The sequence below is a fragment of the Gouania willdenowi genome, chromosome 16, assembly GCF_900634775.1.
Source record: "Gouania willdenowi chromosome 16, fGouWil2.1, whole genome shotgun sequence".
NCBI lineage: Eukaryota > Metazoa > Chordata > Actinopteri > Blenniiformes > Gobiesocidae > Gouania > Gouania willdenowi.
Window position 1 is genome coordinate 3,386,556 of NC_041059.1, and position 26,899 is coordinate 3,413,454.

Below are 26,899 nucleotides of genomic sequence, written 5' to 3' on the forward strand. Positions count from 1 at the left end.
AAACATCCTTAAATCTGAACAAGACTAAAGCTGTTTTATTTTTTATTTTTTTTTGGAAATTTCAAAAAAAAAAAAACTGAAAAACAATTAACTGTAAAACCCAAAAATAGAAAAAAGAGCAAAAACCTCTCTAATGTTGTTAATGGAGGCCTCTGAGGCAGAAATTGAAGTTACCTAATTTTTTTTACGTTTTAGTACGTTTTTACAGAAATGTTGCAATTGATGACGCTGAACTATAACAACAGCTGTGATTTTTGTGACTAAAAAATAAATAAAATAATAAAATATATGTATAGACTATAAAGGTAAATGGTGTAAAATGTGGGAGGTGTTCTTAGTATAAGAATGATATGAATATATATTAAAAAAAAAAAAAAAAATGTACGTATAAGAGCTTGACAATAGATTGTGATCTACTAAAGTACTTACCATTGTTAGTAACATCTTTTTGTATATTTATGTGTATACATATGTATGTTTCTTGCATGTAAACTGTTATGTTAATTGTTTTGTGAAAGAAAGCAACCACTGAAATGAATTATGACAATTACAGGAGTGGGAACTTATAACTTTACTTCCTCCCACTCCTTTTTGAGTTCATGTATATATGAAAGTATGTTAGTTTGAAAAGAGTCATGTGTATATGTAATGTACAATGAACTCAGAATAATCAATCAATCAATCAATCAATCAATCAATCAATCAATCAATCAATCAATCAATCAATCAATCAATCACTCTTTTTTACAGTGCACTATGTGTTGCACTAACATTATGAACAGAGAATGACAGTGTGTTAATACACAGCCATGAAGCTTTTTGTTCTCTAATGAAATCTGAACCTCTCTGCAGCACACACACACACACACACACACACACACACACACACACACGCACACACACGCACACACACACACACACACACACACACACACACACACACACACACACACACACACACACACACACACACACACACACACACACACACACACACACAGGAGGCGCTACAGTCTGCATGTGACTTACTGTCTGTTACTGAAGCCAATGAGAGTCTGTAAAACACAGGGAACGACAGCAGCGACCGGTAAGAAGCCTTTATGAACACATTTATTTAGTGTTGAAACGGTCTTTTATTCATGTTTCACCATTAGTAGAGAGAGTTTAAAGAAAGTCTATCATTCTTCTTCCAACTTGTTTCTCCTTCCATGCAACAAAATCACAATTTTACATTCAAAGCTGCGCCTTTACTGTATTTGTTCAGGCTGTTTAATAGTGTGTTTAATTCTTGTTCCTGAACCCTCACGCTATTATTATTATTATTATTTTTTTTTTGCATGTCTCTGACGCGCACGAGGACGCGCACACTCCCACCATTCATTTGAATGACAGGAATAGTACAGATATAGAACACATATAAGACAGTTATTTTTGTGTCTCAAAGCTACGGAAGTGGATTAGGGACAATTTTGATGGAGAAAATAATTTTGGTCAAATCAAGAATAAATGATCATAATAATGCATTGGATTTTATATTGTGTTTTATCATAGACACTCAAAGCGCTTTACAGATTGAAGGCATTATTCTTTCACTCCACACTTAGTGGTGGTAAGCTACTATTGTAGCCACAGCTGCCCTGGGGCAGACTGACAGAGGCACCATCGGCTCCTCCCACCACTAGGCAATGTGGGTGAAGTGCCTTGCCCAAGGACACAATGACAGATACCACTGAGGTGACTGTCCCCCACTGTGGCTCCTGGAATTCTCAGTGTTCACCATCCAACACGAACCAGGCCCAGACCTGCTTAGCTTCAGAGATCTACAGAGATCAGCCAATGACAGACTGGAATGACCACAAAGGCAAAACGTCAAGATTAAAGTTGAAATTTACTCCCACGACCCTGAAAACAGGAACAAGCAGGCAATAAAATGGACTGATGGAAGTTGAAATATAATGTTGAGATTAAAGCCGAAAAGATGAGATTAAAGTTAAAATTTCAAAAATAAACTTATTATTGTGATAAAAGTAGAAGGTTTGCTAATAAAGTCAAATCTACGGTAGCTGGCTAGGGCCAATTCATGGTGAACTTTTATCACAATATTGTGTTTTGAGTTTGTTTTTGAAATTTCAACTTAAACGTTGTTTTTTGACTTTAATTTCAATATTATATTTCATATTTATTCTCCACATTTTCACTTTATTTTTGATTTGCCCAAAATATTTTTCGCCATTAAAAATTGGCCCTAATTGGCTTCCATACAGACTTTATTCTCGAAATTTTGACTTTAATCTCAAATTTTAACTACATTATCAGCATTTTGACTTTAATCCTGACATTATATTTTAACTTCATTCTCAAAATTTCAGCTTTAATCTCGACATTTCAACTTTATTTTCAAAATTTTGACTTTAATGTTTTTTTTGACTTCAACCTCATCTTTCCAACTTCAATCTCTACATTGTATTTCAACTTTATTCTTAACATTTCAACTTTAATCTCGACATTTTGACTTCATCTTGACTCCATCCAGATTGACCCTAATCTGCTTCTGTACAAAGCTCTACAAAGAGCTGGGGCTACGTCAGTTCTGTGAATGGTAGTTGTGTTGCGTAATTACACATTTCACAGAGTTGTCTCCTCTCAGAGACTAAACACAAATGAAATGTGTTGATTCCAGGCTATGTCATGCTCCTACATGTAGATGCACATTTGGTTTTAGTCTTTAAGTTTGAATCTTTTATTTCATGTGAAACGTCTACAAAAGCTTGAATAACGTTGAGTGAAGCTTTCTGTGCTGCAGGATGAAGCTGAGGTCAATCCTCTTTAGTGAACATCATTAATTAAAGGTGTGTCTGTGTAGAAACTCATGCTTTTCATTGCAACGTGAATAGATTTGGTTTCACGTCAGAAAAGCTGAGTTTCTCTTCTTTTTCTTTCTTTTTTTACAGTAATCTTTACAGGAAGAAAAGACCAAAGTCATTATTTGTTCACATGAGTTTTTTCCTTATGACTAAAATCTTTATCTGATGAATGTGGTGATGACAGACAGCTGAGAGACCAGTAGTCTGTGTCCCAGTGAACCTTTTACTCTGTTATCATGAACTACAGACAGACAAAGCTCTTCTACACATTCATCCCACAACATCTTTTTAGATTCCCAATAAAGTTGAAGTTATAAATAACTTGGCTGCAGCTTGTGCTGAAAACCATTCATTTTATCTTGATTTTCCCATTCATTGGAAGTTAGGAATAAAAAATGTGTATGTTTATAGTAACTGACGAAGGTGTAAAGAGGACTGATAAATGCCAGTCAAGTAGAAGTACTGCTTGCTTGAAACTGTACTCAAGTACAAGTAAAAAGTAGCTCAATTAAATAGTACTGAAAAAAAAAGTTACTAGTTACTTTCAGCCCCCATGTTTATTTGGAAAAAGAGACAATCTATTTATTTTCCACAAAGGTTTCTGTAAAAAATAAAAAAGTTTGTCAAAATGTACAATTATTTTTCGAATAGAATTTAGAAAAGAGAATTTTCACATTTTGCCTTTTTTTTTTTTTACTTACATCTGATTATAGGTGTTTGTCTGATTTTCATCATTTTATATATATTTTTTAATAAAGGCTATCATATTTGAACCCAATTCGTTCAAATATGATGAGCACACACTGCGGTGAAAATGCAATAAGGCATGAAAAATGAGAAAAATTTGAAAAACACAAATTTCTGAGGTAAGACATAAAATAGGGCAAACACCCAAAATCCATGAAATGGAAACGTTTTAGATTTTTTTTTTACTGAGATAAAACAATCAAAATACCCTAAAAACTAGTGCAAATATGATGATCAAACTTAAACTGGGTTGAAAATGCAGTGAAACATGAAAAATAACAAAAATATGGGAAAATATCCACATTTCGGAGCTAAGGTTAAAGTCAGGCATAAAAAGAGAAAACAGTGTCAAACACTTAAAAACAGAGGCAAGGCATAAAATTTTGATTCTGAGATAAAACTATCATAAGACATAAAAATGAAAAACATTTGGATATTCTTTTGATAAGGCGATCTTAAGACCTTAAAACTGCTTCAAATATGATGAGAACACTTAACCAGTGGGAAAAATGCAGTAAGGCATGAAAAATGTGAAAAACACCCACATTTCTGAGGTAAGGTTAGTATGTAGTGAGGTACGAAAATGGAAAAAATTTGGCCAGACAGTCGCACCACATGATATTTTGACACTTTGAATAACAGAATAAATTACATAAGTATTTTAGTAAGTAACATGTATTTAAAAGTAATCTAAATAAAAAAAATCAAAGTACATACTAAGCATATATGCCAAGTCACTACTACTACTAGTACTACTAGTGGTATACTAGTGGTCTACCACTCAAGTAGAAGTATACTGTTACTTGCTTGAAATTGTTTGAAATTGTACTCAAGTACAAGTAAAGGTATATGTCATCCATAAAATACTCAAGTAGCTCTATTAAATAGTACTCAAAGTAAAAGTTATTAGTTACTTTCAACCCCCACATTTATTTTTGGTAATAAATCTTGGCACGGTTATCTTGCATACAGTAAACATCTCATGTAGAAACTTAAAAAAAAGAGAGAGACAATCTATTCATTTTCCACAAATGTATCTGTATGAAATAAAAGGTTTGTCAAAATGTAAATTTTTTTAAATAAAATAATACCGATGAATTCAATTCAAAATAAAAAAGTTAAAATTCTCTTTGGCACCGCGCCAAAATCCTGTTTTGGCGCGGTGCATTACGTTTAATCTGATTGGTCGGCTATGATGTGATGCATTTAATCGTTGTCTGGTCATTTAGTTTCACATTGTCTGTTAATCATTTTAAAACAAAATAATAATAATTTACTCAGTAACGGTTGGGTGTGGAAATGTGACAAATTACTTTACTTTTTTTTTTCAGAATCAGAATCAGAATGGTTTTTATTCGCCAAGTACAGATTAAAAAAAGTACAAGGTATTTAAGTTGGTAATTGGTGCGAAAAACAGAAAAAGAACAAACTCTTGCACTTTTAAAAAGTACTTAAGTACAAGTAAAATTACTGATTTAGAAATACACTCAAAAATGTACAAGTACCCATGAAGGCAACTCAATTACAGTAACATGAGTATTTGTAATCCATTACTTTTAACTCTGTATTTTATAATGTGTAAAATGTGACATTGGTACAAAAACTGTGAAAAGAAGAGCGAGGAGAAGGCACAGACTGCAGAAAAACATGATGCAGTATTATCAGCAGGTCTGCTGCATGGAAACACCTGGTGTTGGACTATGTGTGAATGAGTCTGGGGTGGTGTGGACACGGGTGTAAATGGCGTGTAAGCAGTGTGGTGGGTGTGCTACGGGGGCAGAAGTGGGGGGGTCAGAGACTTCTTCCTTCACAACATTCAACAATGGAGCAGCAACAAGTTGGTGGTTTTTAAAGCTCCGGTTTGGGCCGTCGCCGGATCTCCTGACTACCCACAATGTTGTGTGTTCTACGTCATCTTCAACACTTCCTGTGTTCGATGAGAACATTCAGAGCAAAAGGATCCTAGAGCAATTTAAACCGCTCTAGTATGGCTGTCCGATTTGAGCTAAAAACAAAATCCAGATTTTTTTACTTTGAAATTTTGATTTCAGATTTAGATTTTTTTTTTTATTATTGTTAGAGTGCCATAACTTTTGATTAAAACATGTTTATTACCTGTCCATGAGAAATGTCACCAGATCCTGGTCCGATCGGAATCCTTTTAAAAGCAGCAAGCCCCTCCCCCTTTGAAAAGCATAAATTCTGTTGCGGTCACGAAGACGTTTATCCACAAGCTTTGTTTTTCTTTTTTAATAGAAGCTTCATACGTTGACAATCGTGTAATGTGTAACTGGAGTGTCCTCCATGGCGCTACGCTGCTCAGTGATACCTGTTTGATGTTGTGACGGTACACGTGCATTCACTTTGATTGACAGTTGACAGTCGAAGCCTATTGGCTGGGTGAAGTCTGCGCTTTCTTCCATTTGTACAGGGGTCTATGGGACGAAGGAGGGACTTATATACATTCATGTATATGAATAACCACCGGCAGTAGACCATAGTAAAAGACTAGTTAGAGATTTTTTCTCATTTCAAAAGAATGATACATAAACATAGATTTCTCAGAAACTCTGGATATTATCTTTGAAGAACCTAAAAAAAAATCAACATTTAAAAAGAAGAGGTTGTTGTTGGGGTCTATCACTTTAAATGTGTTTGAAACCTGTTCTTTCAACAATCTGTATAGGGACCATGTCCTTAGCAATGTGGGATAGATTTGCCAATTTTCACTTATTGGATTAATTGTGCAGCTTTTACGCTCTTGGATTCGTCGGTGTTGAAAACTGAACTGAAGCCAAACTAGAGCCATGATGGCCTGAGTTCACCTCCATTAAAGCTGTTCAGTTGTATCATGTCGTACCCAACACTGCCATTGGCTTTTTGTCCCTTTGCTGCCAAAGTGCACGCATGTTAAATCTTGGGGGGGGGGTCCATGTTTCAGAAACCCAACATTGTGCCAACAGCAGTTGTTGTGTCTTTCTGAAATAGCAGAAGTGTGTCTCAGGGGTCGATAATATAGATGGCAACTGTAATTCCAGCTGCTACCGCGGCAACCATCCCTGCTCTAACGATAGCTTTGGCTGATTGAGCGCAGCATTTCTTCTCATGCACTTTGAGATGTGTATCAAGTTGCTGCACCATTGTTGATCAGAGAGACTTTTGCCTGACATGAAAGAAGCAGCTGAGGAGGATTACGCAGCTGTTGCTCTTCTTCTCTCCAGGGGGCGGAATAATCATGTGTGTGTGTGTGTGTGTGTGTGTGTGACTTTGTAAACACTTCTGATCTGATATCAGTGCAAGAGCACGTGTCTCTGTTTTTTCTTTTTATTAATATAATATGTGACGTTGAGGTATTAATATTTCACTCAAAATAAATAAATAAATAAAGAATTCCATTGCATCTAACTCATGACACCGGAGAAATAAGAAGAAACAAACCTTACATAAACACAGACTTAGTTTCATAAATAAACGAGTGTCCGTGATTTGTTGGTAATATTTTTATCGGTATTTATTTATTTGTTTGTCTGTTAACAGGATTACGTCAAAAGTACTCAACAGATTTTTGACAACAATTTAACCAAAGATAGATTTTATGCCATGGAAGATTCCATAAAATATTGGAGAGGATGTTGATCAATAAACTGATTCTGGATCAGTTTTAAAAATTCAAAAATCCCTTTCTCTCATCACTGGTGAAATTTAAAAAAATAATATCACAGTTTGTAAATGGCTGATCTTTATGAATTTTGACCCATTAATATTGGGTTGGTTCCTCAATTATTCCACTGAGTTTTAACCAGATCAGATCTGGATTACGCATTTCATGGTGATTTTTTGACGAAATAGGGGCACCCATACATTGTGACCTACTGTATTGTTATTAATGGAGATAGAAATGAGTTCTTTAAAGTGTGAATGATTATGGTCACATGATCAGGATTATTGATCCAGTTAACTGACAATATCTGGTAAAGTAGAGATTAGCACTTGGCGGTGTGTTCTTGTTTTTGTTTTTTTAAATGATGGGTTACCTTTTAGTTTAGGATTTTCCCCCTATTTAAAAAAATAAATGAATAAAAAAATAAATTCAAACCAAAGTCAAACTGTAAGTTACTCCCTTACAGCTAGGGCTGTCCACTGAATCTGACAATACGATATACTTCCCGATTTTTATGTCACGATACGATATATCCCGGTATATTTCCGATACGATATATCCCGGTATATTTCCGATACTAAACAATACGATACACATCACAATATATTGCAATAACTAAAACATTTCACATTCACAAGTACAAAATGGGATGAAATAAAAAAAAAAAACACACATTTTTTTTAACAAGGAGAACAAGTAAATGGTAACGAACTGTAATTCAAGTACAAATATCAAAAACAAGTGGAACGTTTATCAAACTGTCAAATTACATTTTTCAAAAAAGTTTAACTTTTACTTCTACAACTGATTCAGATTCTGTTAAATTCTTCAATTCTTTTTTTTTTTTTTTAAAGTAACCACATGAAAAATAAATCAACTTCCAGCTAAAATGCATAAAGGAGTGAGGTAGTTTAACAAGATCTGATGATGCGTTCACTGACACCTAGTGACTGGGCGTTTACGTGTTATGCATATGTTAGCGCAATTAAAAAAACAAAATTTTGTTAAAAAACATGATTAAAAAAATCAATTTGCACATTTTTCAGATCGATACGACAATCGTACGGTGAAATATTGCGATATATTGCAGAATTATACCATTAATTACAACAACGTCGCATCAGTTTGGATAATAATGCAAATTTATATTGAACTTTTATCAAAGTTTTAAAGGCTTCTGTTGTTTTTTCTCTAGTGTTCATTGGTTTTTGCCTTGTTTTGTATTTCATCTACAGTCCATGGTTGTGTTTGCTGGTTCTAAAATAGTTGAGAGTTGCTCAAAGGCCAAACTTTCCCACAGCCTACGTATCTGAGACCAACAATTAGTCTGTGGACCACACATTGTGAAGCACAGACAGTTGCTGCTGGTTATCAGTCTTAGTGTGACTATGCAAACACAGCATCCAGGCCTGTTCCGCTCATTCATCACTGATTAGAGGTTTAATGTGTGTTAATGCAGCTGTTTTCAATCTGTGTATGAGTCACAGTCAGTGTTGGGCAAGTTTATACATTTTATATTACTCGTTACAGACATAAAAACATATTTGTATTACAACATTACCATGAATTCATAAACACTACTTTAAGTTACATAATCTCACATTTATGTTATGTAAAGCCAGTTTAAAAAAAACTACTCTTGTTACATTGATAAATGTGCAACATCTGCAAAACAATGTCTAAACATAAGCTAACGTTACAAAAACATCATCTAGGAAAACAACATTCAATCAGTCATAAAGCAAATGACTGGAAATGTAAAATGTAACTGTAAATACATTTTTTATGTAATTAACATAACATATCAAATATGCCCTAGAGCTATAAATCAAATACAAGTTTGTATAACTTAAACAAAAACCTTATGTCTAAATAATAGAATAATAATAGAATAACTTAATGAGTGAATGTAAATTATATCACAATGCAGAGTTTCTTCTTCTACGCCACAGAAAAGGGTAGAAATTACGGTGGTGTCGTCAACACTTTTTCGACTTTTTTCGTCTTCATTGTAATATAAGTGGAATTCATTAAAGTCTCCATGTACGTTGCGTTACTGAGATTATAACGAGTATAATATTGCTGATTTTTGTTTCAGTGTTGCGTTATTTTACCGCATTACAGAAAAAAAAGGAATATATGACAGTAACTCCTTACTTTTGTAATGTGTTTCTCCCAACGTTGGACACAGATGTGTTTATTGATTTTTCTTACAGTTGTCCAACATTTTCTGCTTGTAAAAGTAAATAAACCACTGTTTGTAGACGTTAAGCCATGAAACGACGTACGTTGCTACTTCTGAATTGTGCTGTGTCAGCTAAACCAAGCGTCTGCTGAGGCCAGACTCACAGGAAATGATCCCCTCAAAGCCAAAAACAACACACTGCCAGAAACCAAGCACAAGGAGGAGCCGAGGGGGGGTACACACACACACACACACAAACTGGATCTATTTCATGGCTGTTTAGAATGGTAGCACAAGCATAAACACTAAGACCACCATGGACCAGTGTCCTCCAGAATAAAATTCCTCCTGTGAAGAAAGATCAATTCCTTGTTGATCCCTGGAGTTTTTCTGCTCTTTGGCTCACGTGTCATGGATGATATACTGTGGACCTTGGAAGGAACTCAATGCTCCGACTATAGAGCAGGACGTTTACTCTGGAGAAGCTTCTTTTATTTCAACGTTAAGACTAAATACTCACATCTGTGTTTGAAGAACATGAAGTGCAACAAGAACTCTTTAGTGCAGATTATTTCCACTGAAGCTAAAGTCAACAGTAGAAAGAATTATGATCATAAAGCGATTGTTAATACAGTAAATGTGCTGCAGCTTAGTTTAATGGAAACTAAAGTTTAGATTATTTTTGCATTAACCCTGTAAAGCCTGGACATTCAAATTCTTTGAATGGAGTCTTTATTTTTTTTATTTTTTTTGACAATTAAAAATATTTTCAACCAGCATATTTTAACCCATTAAACTTAGAAACAAAAAAAAAGAATTATTTTTTTCACACTGAGAAAGCAATGGTTGAAGAGGAATCTTTCAGTTTCAACTAAGGGTGTAAAAAAACGATTTCTGCGATATATCGCGATATTTCACCGCACGACTCTCGTATTTAATTATTAATCAATAATAGTAATGGCTTGGATTTATTGAGGCTTTTTTTGAGGAGACTCAAAGCACGTACAGAAATCATTCTTCATTCACACCAGTCACTTACATCAGTCATACTGGTGGTGGTAAGCTACATTGTAGCCACAGCTGCCCTGGGGCAGACTGACAGAAGCGTGGCTTACACTGACCACCACCAACATTCATGCATGTACTTTTAAAGGTGCAACGTGTAATTATTTAAAGGCAGTGGCTATCGTATCAATACACCGACATTCTATCCAGCACCCCTCATTGGCCAGTTTTAACCCTAACCCTAAAACGATACGTACGTGTACTTTCGTAAACGTACCAATAGCACCAGGGGTTGTCCGTACGGCAACTGTATGAATAGACACTTTCTTATTTATATTTCAATGTGTATCGTATTGTTTAGTATCGGGATATATCGTATCGTGACATGCAAATTGTGAATCGTATCGTCAGATTTATGGCAATGCCCACTCCTAGTGTCAACGGTTTATTGTATGAATGTTTTTTTTTTTTGCATTAAATCAAGGTTTTTACACTTTTTTTAATAATATGTTTCAAGACCCTCAATACAGACAAATATCTCGTCTTATTTTATGCAACATCTATGAAAGATATTAGGGGAAAAAACAATAAGTAGGTTTTAAAAAGTGTATTTTGTGTCAATGGATTGATCCATTTTGATTGATTAGGACAGTGGAGGTACTACTGAAGCCTACATTCACCCAACCTATTGTCATTGGAAACATAAAATATGATTTCTCTTTAGCTTTGTTTAAAACACTTTTAAATGAAATAATAATACAAAAATAATGTTATTGTAGTTTATATTTTAATAAACTAGTTTATCATAGAGATTTAACCCCTGAGACTGACCACATGAGGTACGATCGAACCCAGGTTCAAAATCACTGGATGTAAATACCTAAGTTTGATTTTTCAAGGTTTTATTGAGTGTTTTGTGATTTCAACAACAGTTAAAGTGACTTTAGTGTTTGTCTGAGTCTCTATTAATACGGGCTGAAGTCTCTAAAGATAAACGCTCACACAGTCAGATGATAGGCAGGAGACGGCCCTGTATGCAAATGATGTCAGACCAAATAAGACCAAATAAGACGGCTTGTGTTTGGGCTCCATCCACCACAGATTACCCTCTTCCATTCTCACAGCTGCTCTGGCTCCTCACTGTCGCCTTTTCTAGTGTCTCAGATGGAGCTTTGCCCCCAGGGATTTTTCACTGCTGAGTTTTATTGAAATATTCTTTTTTTTTTTTAAATCATGGATGGTTTAAATGATGGATTCTACTCCATGTAGCCAGTATGATTAAATATGATCAGATTGTATTGTTGTATTGATAAAGGAGAATTTACAGTAGTTGTGTTATTTAATCTTAAGGTGGGCTGTAAACGCAGTGATGACCAGATCTACTAAATCAGAATCCAGATCCAGAAGCCGCTCCCGGTCCAGGACCAGGTCTCGCTCCTCGTCCCGATCCAGGAGTCGCTCTAGGTCCAGGTCCAGGAAACACCGTTACAGGTTTGAACGGCACTTCTCACCCAGTTCATTCTTTGTGGCTGTTTTAACAATAACTGTAGTTGACAAAGGGGGTATTTGGATTCAGAAATAAGAAGAAAGGGTCAAAAAAGTTTGAGAACCACTGATATAGATAATACAAGTGAAATAATTTATGTGTATGAAGTTATATAAATAAATATACATATATAAAGGTTAAAATTTTCTTGTTTGCTTTCACTTTGTATGAGTCCATTTTAGCCAAACTGTGACGTTAGTTTAATAAAAGTACATATTTTAAGTAGCTCTTTATACCTTGAGGGGGAGAAGAATGCCTTAACTTTAGTATTTTGGTTTCAGAGGCTTTTATTTTGGAAGGTTTATAGAAATTAAAACTATCGTAAAGAAGGAAAACGTCTAATACGGAAAAGAGGAAAGATGAAGTGCAGCAGGTGCTTAACGCTCTCCTCTCACGCTATTGTTACAAACTAAGTCAATGGTTTCAAACCTTTTTCTTGTCGTGACCTCATTTTTATATCACCCTGTGACCCCAGAAGTGACTTTTTTTCTTCTAAAATGTTTTGTTGAACTGTGTAATAAGAATTATTGGACAAATTCACAAAATGTGCAGCTCAGATATTTTTTATACTGCATTTTATTTGAACTACATTTATATTTGAAAAAGTGAAAGTATAGAATACAGTTGTTTGAAAAATAATGATAATAATAATAATAATAATAATAATAATAATAATAATAATAATAGATTTTTAAGCCTCTTCCTGCACTGTATGTCTAATTCTGTGATATTATGTATTGTTTTTTTAATTGTACAAGATAGATAAATAAAAATGAATAAATTAATACAATTAAAAAAAAACCAAAAAAACTAGACATTTTGGGCAAACCCACATAAGGTCACAGCCCCAAGGTTGTTTTAAGTTATTTTTTTAAAGAATGCATATTTTTTCTCAAACTCTTCACGACTCTGGTTTTGTAAAAAAAAAAAAAAAAAAAACCTCAATGTTTGTTAATTTTTTAGTGTTTTACCAGCTGTGGATCTCTTGGTTTTACTCTGACAGACTTTAGTCTTGGCTTTACGCCTCGTTTCTTACATCCTAGTGTTATGTAGGGTTTTGTGTGTGTGTGTGTGTGTGTGTGTGTGTGTGTGTGTGTGTGTGTGTGTGTGTGTGTGTGTGTGTGTGTGTGTGTGTGTGTGTGTGTGTGTGTGTGTGTGGGGGGGGGGTTAACCCATGAATACTGACCATTGGTGATGTATAGAATGGTGCCTTTGGTAATTAATTAAAGCAGACTTTTATTCTGAAGGGCTTTCTGCTGGTTTCGTTATGACATAGCATTCAAATGATGGTTAGAATTCATATCCTGAAGGCGTTGCAGCTTTTTGACCAGAATTACCATAAAGATCAGACATGTAAATGATGTCATTGTTTACTCTTCCTGAGCCAGCGGCTTCGTGGTCATGCAAATTATATTTCAAATCATAGAGTCCATTGTATCGCCTGATGATGGCAGTGATCTCCTACCTTTGATAAGTTCATGATGAGTGTGTGACTGAGAAACCCAGCAGGGCTTTCCCTTCAGTGTGTGTAAACCTGCTGGGTCGACATATTTATCAGCTGTTAAAGTTGGCAGTAAACGCTTCTGTCCTCGCAGCAGTGTTCTCGTCACTATACGGTATCTTGTTCTTCAAGTTGTCACCTCGGTGATTAATTAAGTCAGTGGTTCCCAAACTTTCCCCTTCCGACATTTAACCTGTAGCCATGCACCCCTACTCCTGCACACAAAAAACATAATAATGTAATGTCATATACAATGTAGCCCTACAGTGAAATTTGTCTCAGAATTTTACCTATCCTGTTGAGGAATAATTTAGTGAGAAACAAATCTCTTCTTTTTGGGGGAGAAAAAGTGAAACCAATCAATTATTATATACACATTATTATTTAAATACAAATTATTCTACAAACGTGATTATAAATTATACGAACACGATAAATGTGCAGAAAAATGAAAATAATGATGTGATACAGTGAGTATAGTCCATGTGAATCCACTTTTTTTAATGCAATAGGACTGAATGTCATTTACAATTAGAACTTGTTCAAAACTATCGACCCAAATTTTACACCAGTCCCGTACCACCAGTACCACGTCCATCCTAATCCCTGCACACTTAAAAAACATCATAATGTAATGTCATGTGTAATGTAGCTCGACAGTGAAATTTGTCCCTGAATTGTACCACTCTTGTTGAAGAATAATATATAATAAAAAAACAAAAGAAGTAAGCACACAAGAAAACATCTTATTCAGATTTATCACTTGATTTATTTAATTCATTAACCTACTGGCATTTTCAGTGAGAAACTAATCTGAAAATTTACCAAACAATTGTTGATTAAACATACTGTATATCAGTAATAATACAACATATTCATCACCCTGATGCTGTGAAATACAACTTACTATAATTTAACTACAATGTTTGGCTGAATTTGAGAGTTTGAGTCTTAAATCGTTCTCCATGAAAACTCTTTTTCTATATTTAGTTTTCATGTTTGTCAAAGATGAAAATCTACTTTCACACAAGTACGTGGTGGCAATGGGCATTGAGCACGTTTAGCTAGCTAGCGCAGAGCAGTGATAGCTCTCGTCATGTTTGCACTTTTTGATGAGATTGTTTTTCTGTGAGAGAGTAACTTACAGAGGCTCCTGACTACTACTCTATTTATATACAGTATAGTTTCCAATGTTGTCACGCAGTTTCTAATTTCTATTCACGTACCCCCTGGGGGTACTCGTACCCTACTTTGGGAACGTTTTTCATTGAAGAGCCAAAAATTGAAGGTGGTGGAGGGCTGTGGGCCAAAGCTAAACATTCAATGTGCAGAGCATGAAATGATATATAAGGACATAACTGTGCAAAATAAACACTGAAATCCGTGTATCATTCATTTTTCATTATGTTTCAAAAACATGAAAAACGAAAAAAAAAAACACTCATTATTTGATATTTGTTTCCAAAACCAAAATGAAAAAACGCAAAACGCCTTGTTTTTCAAATTCAAGCTCTTTTGCTTCGGTACAGAAAACGAAAAACGGAAAACGAACACCTTTATTCGTTTTCTCCATCACGGAAGTGAAGCGTTACACATTCCGAGACATCTTTATCTCTGCAACACTTAGAGTCTCTAAATCCTCTGAAATGTCCGTGAGGAGGTTCTGTGTCCAACACCAGATAAAAAGAAAAGGACACGTTTCTGATGCACAGTCGGAAACAGCGACATTGTAATGCCTAACTGCCGTTAGCATAGCCGTTAGCGTCGGATGAGAGTACACCTCCGGGTCACGTACTTTGGCAAATCGGTAATGGCGAAATTGAATAAGGTGTTCGTTTTGCGTTTTTTGTTTTCTGTACCAAAGCAAAAGAGCTTGAATTTGAAAAACAAGGCGTTTTCCATTGTTTCATTTTTTGTTTTGGAAACAAATATCAAATAATGAGTGTTTTTTCTTGTTTTTCATGTTTTTGTTACATAATGAAAAATGAATGAACGAATGTTGCACGGATTCACTTAAAATATAGTTTAGAAATCGAAGAACACTTTTTGTGTTTATTGTGTTCCATGGCATAAAATTATAAAACATCTAAATATCTTCAAAGACATGTAAAATGGGAATTCCTCTATATCATCAAAACACTATATTTTCCACTGCCTTGAACCATCCTTTAAAACTCAATAAAAAAATGTAATTGCAGCTTAGCTTTAGATTTTTTTCTTCTTATAAATCACCGTACTGTATTACATTAATTGTTGAAATAGAGATTGCATAGAGTACTATATAGTGTAGAGTACTATAGAGAGCAGAACATTCTCCAAAAGGCTGACTTTGGCCCCCATATTAGACGACCCAGCTATAGGGTTTACATCTCTCTTAAAAGTCAGAACTATGACACTGAATCCTAGTTGAAGGAGCAGGAGAGTTAGACGTGAAACTATATCTCCTTAATCCAAAGCTCCAGTGGTTGCCAAGCAGAGAGTGAAACTTTTTTCTTCTTGTGGTCCATGTGACTCACTGCTCTCTGCTCTGACGCTGGATAGAGTTGATGCAGTGTCTGCAGCTCTCTCTGTGTGTGTGAGTGTGCACGACTGCTGGGAGCGCTGCCTCCTTTAATCACACCAATGAAAAGGCGAACTCGGTGAGTTATCTGCTGGCTTTCACTCGGCTTTTAATGCATTTCTTACTTTTATGCAAATCTATAATTCCATTAGTTGAGTTTTCTGCTGTTTACTGCTGATGCACAGACTTTGATTGGATTTCTGTTGCTCAGTTGTAGTTTTATTTTTTAGTAACGTGCACAAGAAGTTTGAAGTCTTCCTAAGCAGTAGTAATTCACACAGCGCAAAAGCTAGTGGTGAGTGATTTCTAAAGAGAGTGGTTGGTGTTTTGGAAAAAGCAGCAGTGCTGGGAATGACTCAGTGAAAGTACAGAGGAATAATTGTATCATGGGAATATTAGAGTCTGAACATTGTATTAAGGTTATGACCAGTGCTGCACAAGCTTTATTTAATGGGTTTAAAAGGAGAGCAGAGACACCTGGTGGACGAGACTGGTTAAGCACTGGTTTAGCACTGGTTTAGCACTGGTTTAGCACTGGTTTAGCGCTGGTACAGCATTGGTTTAGCACTAGTTTAGCACTAGTTTAGCACTACTACACTGTTTAAAAGCTCTGTGGATTTCAAAATAAACACACGTCATGTACTCAACACATGTTTTGCTCGTTCTGGTTGATCTATGTTTCCTAGATGCTAACTGTATGTGTGTATGTCATGTGTTGAAGCACTTATGTCATTTCCATATGTTCTGTTCTGCTTGTGAACCATTATGGCTCATGTCTCACGTTTTACTGAAGTGGCTAATGTACATGTGTCATTCAGTGCAGATGTAACTTCTGAGTAATTCTAATAATTCTGAATTTTTGCAGAGTATTTGTTTGTAATTTTGGATATGTCATTACACAGATTGTAAGTTACTTTTAGGGGTTTCTTCTGATATGATACCAGTAATGGTGGACACAGATTAATCCGACACAATATCAGCATGAATCATACATACTTTTATTAAGTACTACTTTGGAGCGTGGAATGTTCGAAAAGCTTCATCAAGTGATATTAGAGAACAAAAGTCAGCAACAGTAGGTTTGAGCAGGGGTTCTCAACTTCGGGGTCAGGACCCCATTTGGGGTTGCGAAACACTGGGAGGGGGTCGCCAGATGCCTTTAAGAAACTAAGAATAGCCCATTTTTGATTATCTTTACCCTTTTTCTGCAATTACACCAAACTTGCCATATTTTAACCTATTTTCATCACTTTTTCTTGCTACGTTGTTTTGACAATCAGACACACTTAATCTACCTAGCACAGTTTGATTAAAAATGTTGGACCACACTCTTACAAATTGACATTTTAGAAACTTGCTTCATATTTTCATTAATCATCTTTATTTTGCTACAGCTCTAGGTCTCGGTCACGATCAAGGTCTCGTTCTCCATCCTATAACCGGGAAAAGAAATACCAGAGGGGATACCAGACTAACCGGGAGTACCGGGGCTACCACCGGGGCTTCCGGAGGCCGTACAACTTTAGGGGCCGAGGACGAGGCTACTTTCCACGTGGACGCTACCAACGTGGCGGAGGTGGTGGAGGTGGTGGGGGATACAACCACAACTTTCGCCCAAACTGGAAAAACAACAAGCAGAACTTCCACAAACAGCAGCAGCAGCAACAACAACAACAACAACAACAACAGCAAAACTTTTCACAAGGTCGATCGCAGAATCGCTCAGGAAGCCCCAATCATGGTCACCCCCAACACTCAGACCGCTCCCCTTCTCCTTTATCCAGACTCTCACACCAGTCTTCCTCCTCGTCACACTCCTCCTCCTCCCCTAAATGTAGGCCTGCATCAATGCTCTCGAGCCAAAACACCAATGTTGTGAAGGCAAAGCAATTGGCCTCCCAGGAAGTCCAAGGGAGGGAAGATGGAGGAAATGAGGAGCCGGCAGCATGTTCGGAATCAGTAACCGGAGATGCCGGAGAAGGAGTCGAGAGTGGAAAAACATTAGGGAGCTGGCAGGCCGTGGTGGATGGCAGTGGCACTCCTAAGAAAAAAAGTCCTCTGGCAAGTTGTGCTCCTTCTAATGGAGAGAGCAAGTCAAAGGCTGCTCAGTCTGGCCTGAATAAAAGCACTAATGACACTGGCAATGGCGCCTCCATCTGGAAGAAAGCATGTAATACATCTCCAACTAAAACAACTCTCCCTAACGAAGGCCTAAATCCAATGCTCTCCAGTTTTGATTTCTTTTCCAGTGAGGACTTCCAGGATGGAGAGAAAAAAGCTATTTCCATCGCTTTTAGGAAGTAAGATTAAGATTGTTCTTGATCCCAGTATTGCTCTTGCAGTTCTAGATGGTTAAACATTCGTGATAACTGGTTTGATTTAACCCTCTTGTTATCCTCAAATATTACCAACACAACTTACCCTTGAGGTCAATCTGACCCCAGGGATATTTGCCTCCGGAAAATGATTTTCAAGTGTTGACCAAGTTTTTTGTGTCAGGCACTTTGTTTATTTGTTTAATACATGAATAACCTATTGATAATGTAACCTTGACCTCTAGCACCACCATCAGGACAAACTCTTAAATTAGTGCAATATGTCTTCAGCACATTGAAAAAAAATGATCTTGATCATTTTAAAAGTCATTAAATATGAAGCAAAAAACCCCAAAACAAAGTAAACTATTGTTTTTTGAATGATAAACATTAAATGGGGTCAAATTGACCCCAAGGATAATAGGAGGGTTAAAACTATTTGTATTTGAATTATCTTGTATGTTTTTACTATGATCTGTTCTTTCCTTGTACATTAAAATCCTATTATTTCTCTGTTCAACTTCTCTTCTTCTTCAACTTTCTAGATTTTTGGAAGATCAAAACAATAAAGCTAAATCGACTTTGGAAAATGGCAAAAAAATGGAAGCGAATGCTGCTGATAATGAGCAAGGGAGGCTAAATGGTAAACCCTCTTTGGGTATCTTTGACGCAGCATCAAGAAAATGCAAAGAGGACGGAGATGTTAGCATGTCTCTGTGTAGCTTGTTGAAAGCGTCTCCTTTTCTATCCGCCGATGGCGAGGAAGAGGATGGTGGCGTGATCTTCAAGTCTCATTTAAAGTCGCTTCATAAAGAGCGGCACAACGGCGATGAGACTTTGAAACTAAAGGAAAATGTCAGTCACTCGGCCCGGGAGCTCTTTGAGGAGCGCTTTGGGAAGTGGCCGAAAACGTCCTACTCAACGTTTGCCGACAGTGACACTGACCCAGAGGCAGGGGACAGATACCGCCTCACAAAGCAAGAAGCAGCCCTCACCAAGAGGGAGTTCACAGGAAGGTTTGACGATATGTCACCTGACATGATGTGCGAAGCCAAAAAAATGGCTAAGTCTCCCACAATTCAATGTCAGAGTTCGTCCTCTCTGCTGAGGAGGAACTCTGACCGAGAGTCGATAAGTGTCCGAGTCAACGACTCGTCTCCAATGTCCTCAAAGAAAAAAGTAGCAAAGGTCAATGTTAGGATGGATCTGTTTGGAGAAAGCCTCTTAAGGTGAGGAGCTCATCAATATATCTAACATTATTTAAATCTTTTTGTTCATGTTTGACTTTAATACAGGGGTGTCAAACTCATTTTAGTTCAGGGGCCAAATACGGACCAGTCGGAATTATAGGTGATGTGAAAAAAAGAAGAACTTTACCATCATTGTGCCCTAGTTTTCAATATCAGTCCAATTCACTTTAATTTTTTTGGATTTTGTCACCAATTTTTGTGTAATTTAGAGGAATTTTGTGCCATTGTTTGTGAGAAATTGCAAGATTTGTAGAAAAACAGAGTTATTTCCACAATTTGAAATTCCAAAATGACTATAATATAGTATAGTGGAGTTTCATTAAATTGCTGAATGCATCATCTAGAACTGGATTATTTGGTAATTTACACAATAATTCATGTTTTCTCTGACATTCTTACTTTCTCCTGCTGGCCGGATTTGGCCCCCGGGCCTTGAGTTTGACACATGTGCTTTGATAGAATCTTTAATTCACATATATCTTTTTGATCAGTTCTTCAGATATTTTAGCTGAAGAGCGACAGTTGTCTCAGGACCTCGTGCAAGCCTCGAAAAAGAATCAAGAGTTTCGCTCCATCTTTCAGCACGTCCAGTCGGCCCAGTTACAAAAGAATCCCTCTGAGCTGTTTGCTCAACACATTGTGGCTATTGTCCATCACATCAAAGGTGAGTCATTAATATCAATGCATTTCATGTGCTTTGTATTTGTGTAAAAAGCCTTTTCTTACAGTCTATGGAAGCTTGCTTCTCTGATACAGATTATTTCAAAACAAGTGCACTCAGGAAGCGCCAAACTCCACCAAGCGCCAAATCTCTTTACTCGAGACTGGCAGTTATCTGGATCAGAGATCCTGATCATGATACCAGGATCATTCACACTTTAAAGGCTTGGAACAAATGTCTATCCCCATTAATAACAATACAGTTGTTCCAAATGTATGGGCATCCCATTTTTTGATGATGAAACTCAGTGAGGTAATCGAGGAACCAACCCAACCAAATCTCCTCTTTGCTAAATATTGGCAGTTATCTGGATCACGGTACCATTATCATTCACACTTTGACATTTCTATCATATTAATAACCATACAGTAGGTCGAAATGTATATGAGCACCCCCATTTTTGCCAGAAAATTGCGATAAAATGCGCAATTCAGATTTGATCCAGATGAAACTCAGTGGGATAATTAAGGAACCAACCTGACATAGCGGAGTCAAATTTTGTCAAAATCAGTCAAGTATGAACCGAGATGTGAATTTTTATAATTTTACCAATAATGAAATATAGGAATTTTCAAACTGATCCAGAATCAGTATATTGATCTGGATCCCCTCCAAAATTTTATGGATTACTGTATATAGCTACGTTCCTGCCAATCCATAGCTGCTTTTAAAAACTGGTAATGGAAACATTGGAATTAAAAAAAAAAAAACACTCAAATATTGCAAAAATGTTTTTTCACTTTCATGAGGAGGTATTTCAGAGGTTTTGATATTGAAATGTGTCGCAAAAGTGAAATGGAAACACTTATTCTGCAAGTACACCTCAGAATGTGACGTACCAGGTCACATGACCACTTCTCTCTGAGAAAACATGGCGCGGTATGTGTAAACAGAAGAGGACACCCAGACGTTTCTTAGTATTATACTTATACTTACTAAACAACAAAGGAATATGGAGCGTTATAAGGTCCATCTTTCTGCAGTGAAGTCTCACGGGATGAGATTTCACAGGAGTTGCGATGCTCAAAACATCGCGAAAATCTGCATTGGAAACTCAGCTAGTGACTAGAAGCAATCTGTCCATAAAGGTTGTATTAATTTGCTGTAAAACTTGTTGTTTCAAACATGACATCACACCTTCACCTGTTAAATGGAGCCCTTTCTGTAATAAGTCATTATGGTTTGGTATATTTATAGTTAGTCTGATCGTTGCCAAGCCTAATCACAGGTTTGCTACTGAACCAATCCAAGTCCGTCTGATACTATTGAACTTTGCAGCTCAGCACTTTCCATCCTCTGGATTGACTCTAAACGAGCGCTTCACCTTGTACCAGAGACAAGCTGCTGAGAAGGAAATGATGAAGCCCAGAAAAAGCCCAGAAATTCACAGGTAGAGTCGCCCTATTGAGTGACCCTCTCACCTTCAGTGTGCTGTGGCTTCACCTCCTCTTTTAACAGCTTTCAGGTATTTCTCTCATCTTTCCTACCTGATAATCTTGGCTTGTTTTTTTTGTTTTTCATGCCTGGTGGAGGTCAGTTGGATGTTGGCATTTCCACTATAGTGTGTCCTAAAGCTGGTTGGATTTGTGGTGCACCTGCAGCTTGGCTTGTATATGTGTTCGTTTGTCCTTTTTCCTGCCTTAACTGTGTTTTGTTCTCACAGGCGAATCGATGTTTCTCCGAGTGCTTTTAGAAAGCACCCTCAGCTTTTTGAGGCCATGAAAAGCTCAGACGAAGCCACTCACAAGGTGACTGATCCTTTTGCTGTATGAAATGTGTTGGAAAAACAAACAACAAACGAGCCAGACGCCCGTAGACTGCACTCTCTCAAAGCTCCATGCTTTCATTGAAGAGATGCTCAAAGTCTAAGAAATGCAAAATAAGACGTTTTGAAGTTGTTGTTTGTTATACGGCCTCTCACGGTGAATTGATTGTATTGCGGGCACAAACCTGACCGAGGCTAATAATCCACTAGGATCAGAAATGGAAGCTTCTGAGCCAAAGCTGTTCAAAGGATGCAATGCCATTGCCCTTGTAAGTATTCTCTTAAAAAACGAAATAAGGCTTGGAACAGCCAACACTGCACACAAGTTTTCATTTACACAGCCTAACATTTTAGTCTTCAACAGGTTTGTATTTTTCATTATAAATTCTAAAAAACATAGACTATAAGCTACATACAGTCATTTTAGATTTTCTATGCTGGCCAAGCTGGTTGTTATGCTATGTTGTTTTCTCAAAATAAAAGTGTCACAAGTTTAAAAAAGCATGTTCAACCAAATCAAAAAATCAATGATAAAAATCCTCTTAATGTTTGCCCTTTACGCAGCCATTAGTGGAAGTCATTTGTTGCTAATGCTCAATTATTTTAAATGTGGGAATGAATCAGATTTCTTTTTTCATCTTTGTCATTTAATTAAGTGTAATGTTCATTTATTAACAACTAAGCACACTATAATGTAATATAGCCTAGCAAGTGTTAGCTAAATTATATAAATTTGTGTTAGCAACATTATCTTAGCTTGTGTTAGCTAAATTATCCAAGTTTGTGTTAACTAAATTATATAAACTTGTGTTAGCTAAATTATCCAAAGTCATGTTAGTTAAATTATATAAGTTTGTTAGCTAAATAATGTAGCATCAGTTAGCTAAATTATGTAAGCTTGTGTTAGCTAAATCATATAACTTTGTGTTAGCTGAATTATCGAAGCTTCGGTTAGCTATTCGATCTAAGCTCGTGTTAGCTAAATTAGATAAGCTTGTGTTAGTTAAGTTTGTGTTAGCTGAATGATCTGAACTTGTGTTATCTAAATCATATAACTTTGTGTTAGCTGAATTATGTAAGCTTTGATTAACTAAATTATCTAAGCTTGTGTTGGCTTAACTTATTAAATTAGCTAAGCTTTGGTTAGCTAAATTATATAAGCTTGTATTAGTTAAATTATCCAAGCTTGTGTTAGCTAAAGAATCTAGCGTCCAGTTAGCTAAATTATGTAAGCTTGTGTTAGCTAAATCATATAACTTTGTGTTAGCTGAATTATGTAAGCTTCGGTTAACTAAATTTTCGAAGCTTGTGTTAGCTTAACTTGTTAAATTAGCTAAGCTTTGGTTAGCTAAATTATATAAGCTTGTATTAGTTAAATTATCCAAGCTTGTGTTAGCTAAAGAATCTAGCGTCCAGTTAGCTAAATTATGTAAGCTTGTGTTAGCTAAATCATATAACTTTGTGTTAGCTGAATTATGTAAGCTTCGGTTAACTAAATTTTCTAAGCTTGTTTTAGCTTAACTTGTTAAATTAGCTATCTTAGTTTGTGTTAGCTAAATTAGCAAACATAATGTTTTACTTCCAGATAAAAGGCTTCAGACACAAAGACAGATATTTAACATTAACACATTTCGGATTGTTTAGGTTGTTTCTTCTAGATGCTACATACATAGCATGCTACTGGTTTACCAGTTCTGACACATCAGTCCTCTTTGTTTAAGAGGCTTTCTTGCTTTATAATAATGTGTAAAAAAAGACATTAGTCTGGCTGTACAGGATCATTCTAAAGCAGGGTTACTGAGTTTGTACACATCCTTATTTCACTGGACTTTAGTGGTTTTATGTGCACCAGATCTCCGTGTACCGGACTTTTCCACGTTTTAATTAGAATTCACACATTGATTAGCATGAACTTGCTAATCAAAAGTCTGTCCACCACGTTGTTTTGTGTTTTGATTTGCTCAGGTTGGGGGAGACAAAATAATGAAAGGCGATTCAACGGACCTTCGTTTGGATATTGAGCGTCGTAAAAAATATTCCACTCATGAAATGGGAGAATCCCCCAATTCTAGTGCAGAACAGTCAGTGGAGAGGTTCTCCAAATACCACAACAGGCCAACGTACGTATCGACGAGCACAGAGTGTTCTACTAATGTCTGGACGTAAAAGCATCCTTATTTCAATCTGATTTTGTAGAAAAGGTCCAAATAAGCGCTCTCGCTCCAATTCATCCTCATCCTCATCATCCTCCAAGTCCCAGAAAGATGAAGGCTCCCCCGAGGAGAAGAGTGAGGGTAAAAATGAAGGTTTTAACAAGTCCCAGCTTGTTCATCAAAGAGAGACACAAGGAACTTTTGAAAGAGGGCGGCCAAGTGGTGCTATAGTGAGTTTGATTAAGAACACAATCAAATGTTTTCACATTTTTGTGAACATACAGTATATAAATATGCTTTGGTGTTTGTTTGTTTTTTTTAATTCAAAGCAAGTAAGAATTCGTGGAAGGACCTGGAACAGAGGCGTTTTCCAGGGGAATATCTCACAAAATAACCCTGTCCCAACAAGTGAGGACTGGAACCCAGATTATACGCCAAAAAGCAAACAATACTACTTGGTACGTCTACAAAGATCTACACGGTAACAATGTATTCAGAGGTAGAACGAAGAAAAGCTATGTTTGTTCTTAAACACATTGCTGTGAAGTAGGGAATACAAATTACATATTTTCACAAGTTTCTAATAATTGACATGTCACAGCATGAAGGTATTTCTTTAGATATCTGCCTTTTATTCAGAGCTGTGGATTCACGTTACATGACGTGGACTCGAGTCACAAATCTGATGACTTTAGACTCGACTTGACAAAATCACAAAGGACTTGCAACTTGACTTAAAACTTGAAATCTATGGGACGCCGATTGTAAAGTTGGGAATGATAAAATAAACAGCAACTTTTTGCAGCATTTGCAATCAACCAATTTTTTTTTTGTTTTCTATGTTACTTTGGACCAGATTTACAGCAATATTTGTGAAATTTGTGATATTTTCTTTTCTTGTAAAAATATAATGTCATTGTTAAATATAAATGTTACATTTACTAAATGTTAAATCTAAATGTCACTGGTGAAACTAAATATTTAGTTAATGTGCAAATTTAATTTTCTCGTAAATATATAATGTCAATGTTAAATATAAATGATAAATATAAAATCTAAATCTAAATGTTAAATCTAAATCTAACTGTTAAATCTAAATCTAAATGTTAAATCTATATCTAGATGTTAAATCTAAATCTAAATGTTAAATCTAAATCTAAACGTTAAATCTAAATGTCACGGGTGAAGCTAAATATTTTGCAAATATGCAAATACAATGAAAACTCATTGACTCTGGGACTTTAGTGACATGATTTGAGACTTACTTAAGACTTGAGGAGTATATTCTAAAAATAGAAAAACTGTGCTACTTAGAATTAATATAGAACAAATGATATTTAACATAAAAAACGATTTCTTAAAAACTAAGACTAAATACTGTAGATATATTTACTTCAGAAGAGAATAAAAACTAAAGATGTCTCACTTGGACAAAAAGAGGACCGCCTCTCGTTGACTATTGAAATGTTGCATAATCTGTCTTCAAGCATAATCTTTGTAAATTTCTAACTTCATAGCATGATGACAGAGATGAGGAGTCAGAACGCAGCTTGACGGCGAACTGGGGAAGAGGACGAGGACGAGCTCGATTCATCATCCGCAAAGGCTCCGCCCCCCCAAACAGCTGCAACCCCAAATGGGCCAGTGATAAAGTGAACGGGGAGCAGAGCGACAGGAAGCAGGAGGACACGGAGAAGAAGGACCATAAATGAGCAGACATGGATGAAGCAGATACCTGATCTGGGACGCTATCATCACATATTGTTACAGTGACATGAAGACAATTAAATACGACGTCTGAAGTCAGTGCTAACAAACGCTTTATGCATTCATGTTTGCAGATGATGCCTTTCTCTTTAACACTACATAGTGTTACTGCTCACTGCTCATTTCTAGAAATATATTTGGGTTTTTACATTTCTTAGTTGTGGCTTTTTTTGTGATTAACTGAAAGTCAATGTTTTTCTTGTAGAGGCTTTTACTGATTAACCCCTAAATGTGTTTTAAATTACCATGAACTGCACACGCTTTGATCAGATGACGTTATGTTTACTACAGGGTAGAAGTTTTCATTGATAAATAAAGTTAAAGGGTACCTGTTGTGAACTGTAATTGTAAACTCCATCAAAAGATCTTATGTTGACATGATCAACATTGGTCAGCATTTAGAATATGTTCAATCTGAGCACTGATACAGGACAAAACAAAGGAGTTTATCTTTGTTTTTGTGGGTTTTTAGTCTTTTTGTGCATATCCTGGAGTCATTTTTTGTCATTTCTGTCATTTGGTGTTTTTTGAGTCGTTATGTTATTTTTTTGTACGTTCTTGTCATTTTCTGTATTTTTCTGTAATTTCTTTTTAAATTTAGTTTTGTCTTTTACGTCATTTTGTATGTGTTATGTGTGTTTTTGTGCATTTAAGTGTTTGTTTTGTGAGTTCTTAGTCATTTTATGTGAATCCTGAAGTTATTTTGTGTGTAATTTCTGTCATTTTGTGTCAGCATTTTTTGTGTCTTTTGAGTCATTTGTGCATGTGTTGTTGTTACATGTGTTTTTGTAGTCATTTTGTGTATATTCTGGTGTCATTTAGTGTTTTTTGAGCCGTTGTGTGTGTTTTTGTTAGTGTT

The 26,899-nt window shown here is 36.1% G+C and overlaps 1 protein-coding gene across 3 annotated transcripts; it reads left to right on the top strand.

Moving 5' to 3' along the window:
• The first annotated feature begins 956 nt into the window (after window positions 1-956).
• Window positions 957-26,605, top strand: thrap3a (thyroid hormone receptor associated protein 3a). 3 transcript variants are annotated; one of them, XM_028471616.1, is made up of 11 exons: window positions 957-1,087; window positions 11,813-11,953; window positions 17,464-18,369; window positions 18,930-19,613; window positions 20,126-20,298; window positions 21,634-21,745; window positions 22,019-22,103; window positions 24,086-24,240; window positions 24,317-24,503; window positions 24,603-24,731; window positions 25,791-25,985. In XM_028471616.1, the coding sequence occupies exons 2-11, from the start codon at window positions 11,832-11,834 to the stop codon at window positions 25,983-25,985; spliced, it is 2,748 nt and encodes a 915-aa protein (XP_028327417.1). In that variant the 5' UTR covers window positions 957-1,087; window positions 11,813-11,831. The 3 variants fall into 3 exon arrangements, with proteins under 3 accessions (XP_028327417.1, XP_028327416.1, XP_028327418.1); XM_028471615.1 differs by lacking the exon at window positions 957-1,087 and adding an exon at window positions 11,538-11,734 and having other exon boundaries at window positions 25,791-26,605; XM_028471617.1 differs by lacking the exons at window positions 957-1,087; window positions 11,813-11,953 and adding an exon at window positions 15,989-16,148 and having other exon boundaries at window positions 25,791-26,605.
• Window positions 26,606-26,899: the final 294 nt, after the last annotated feature.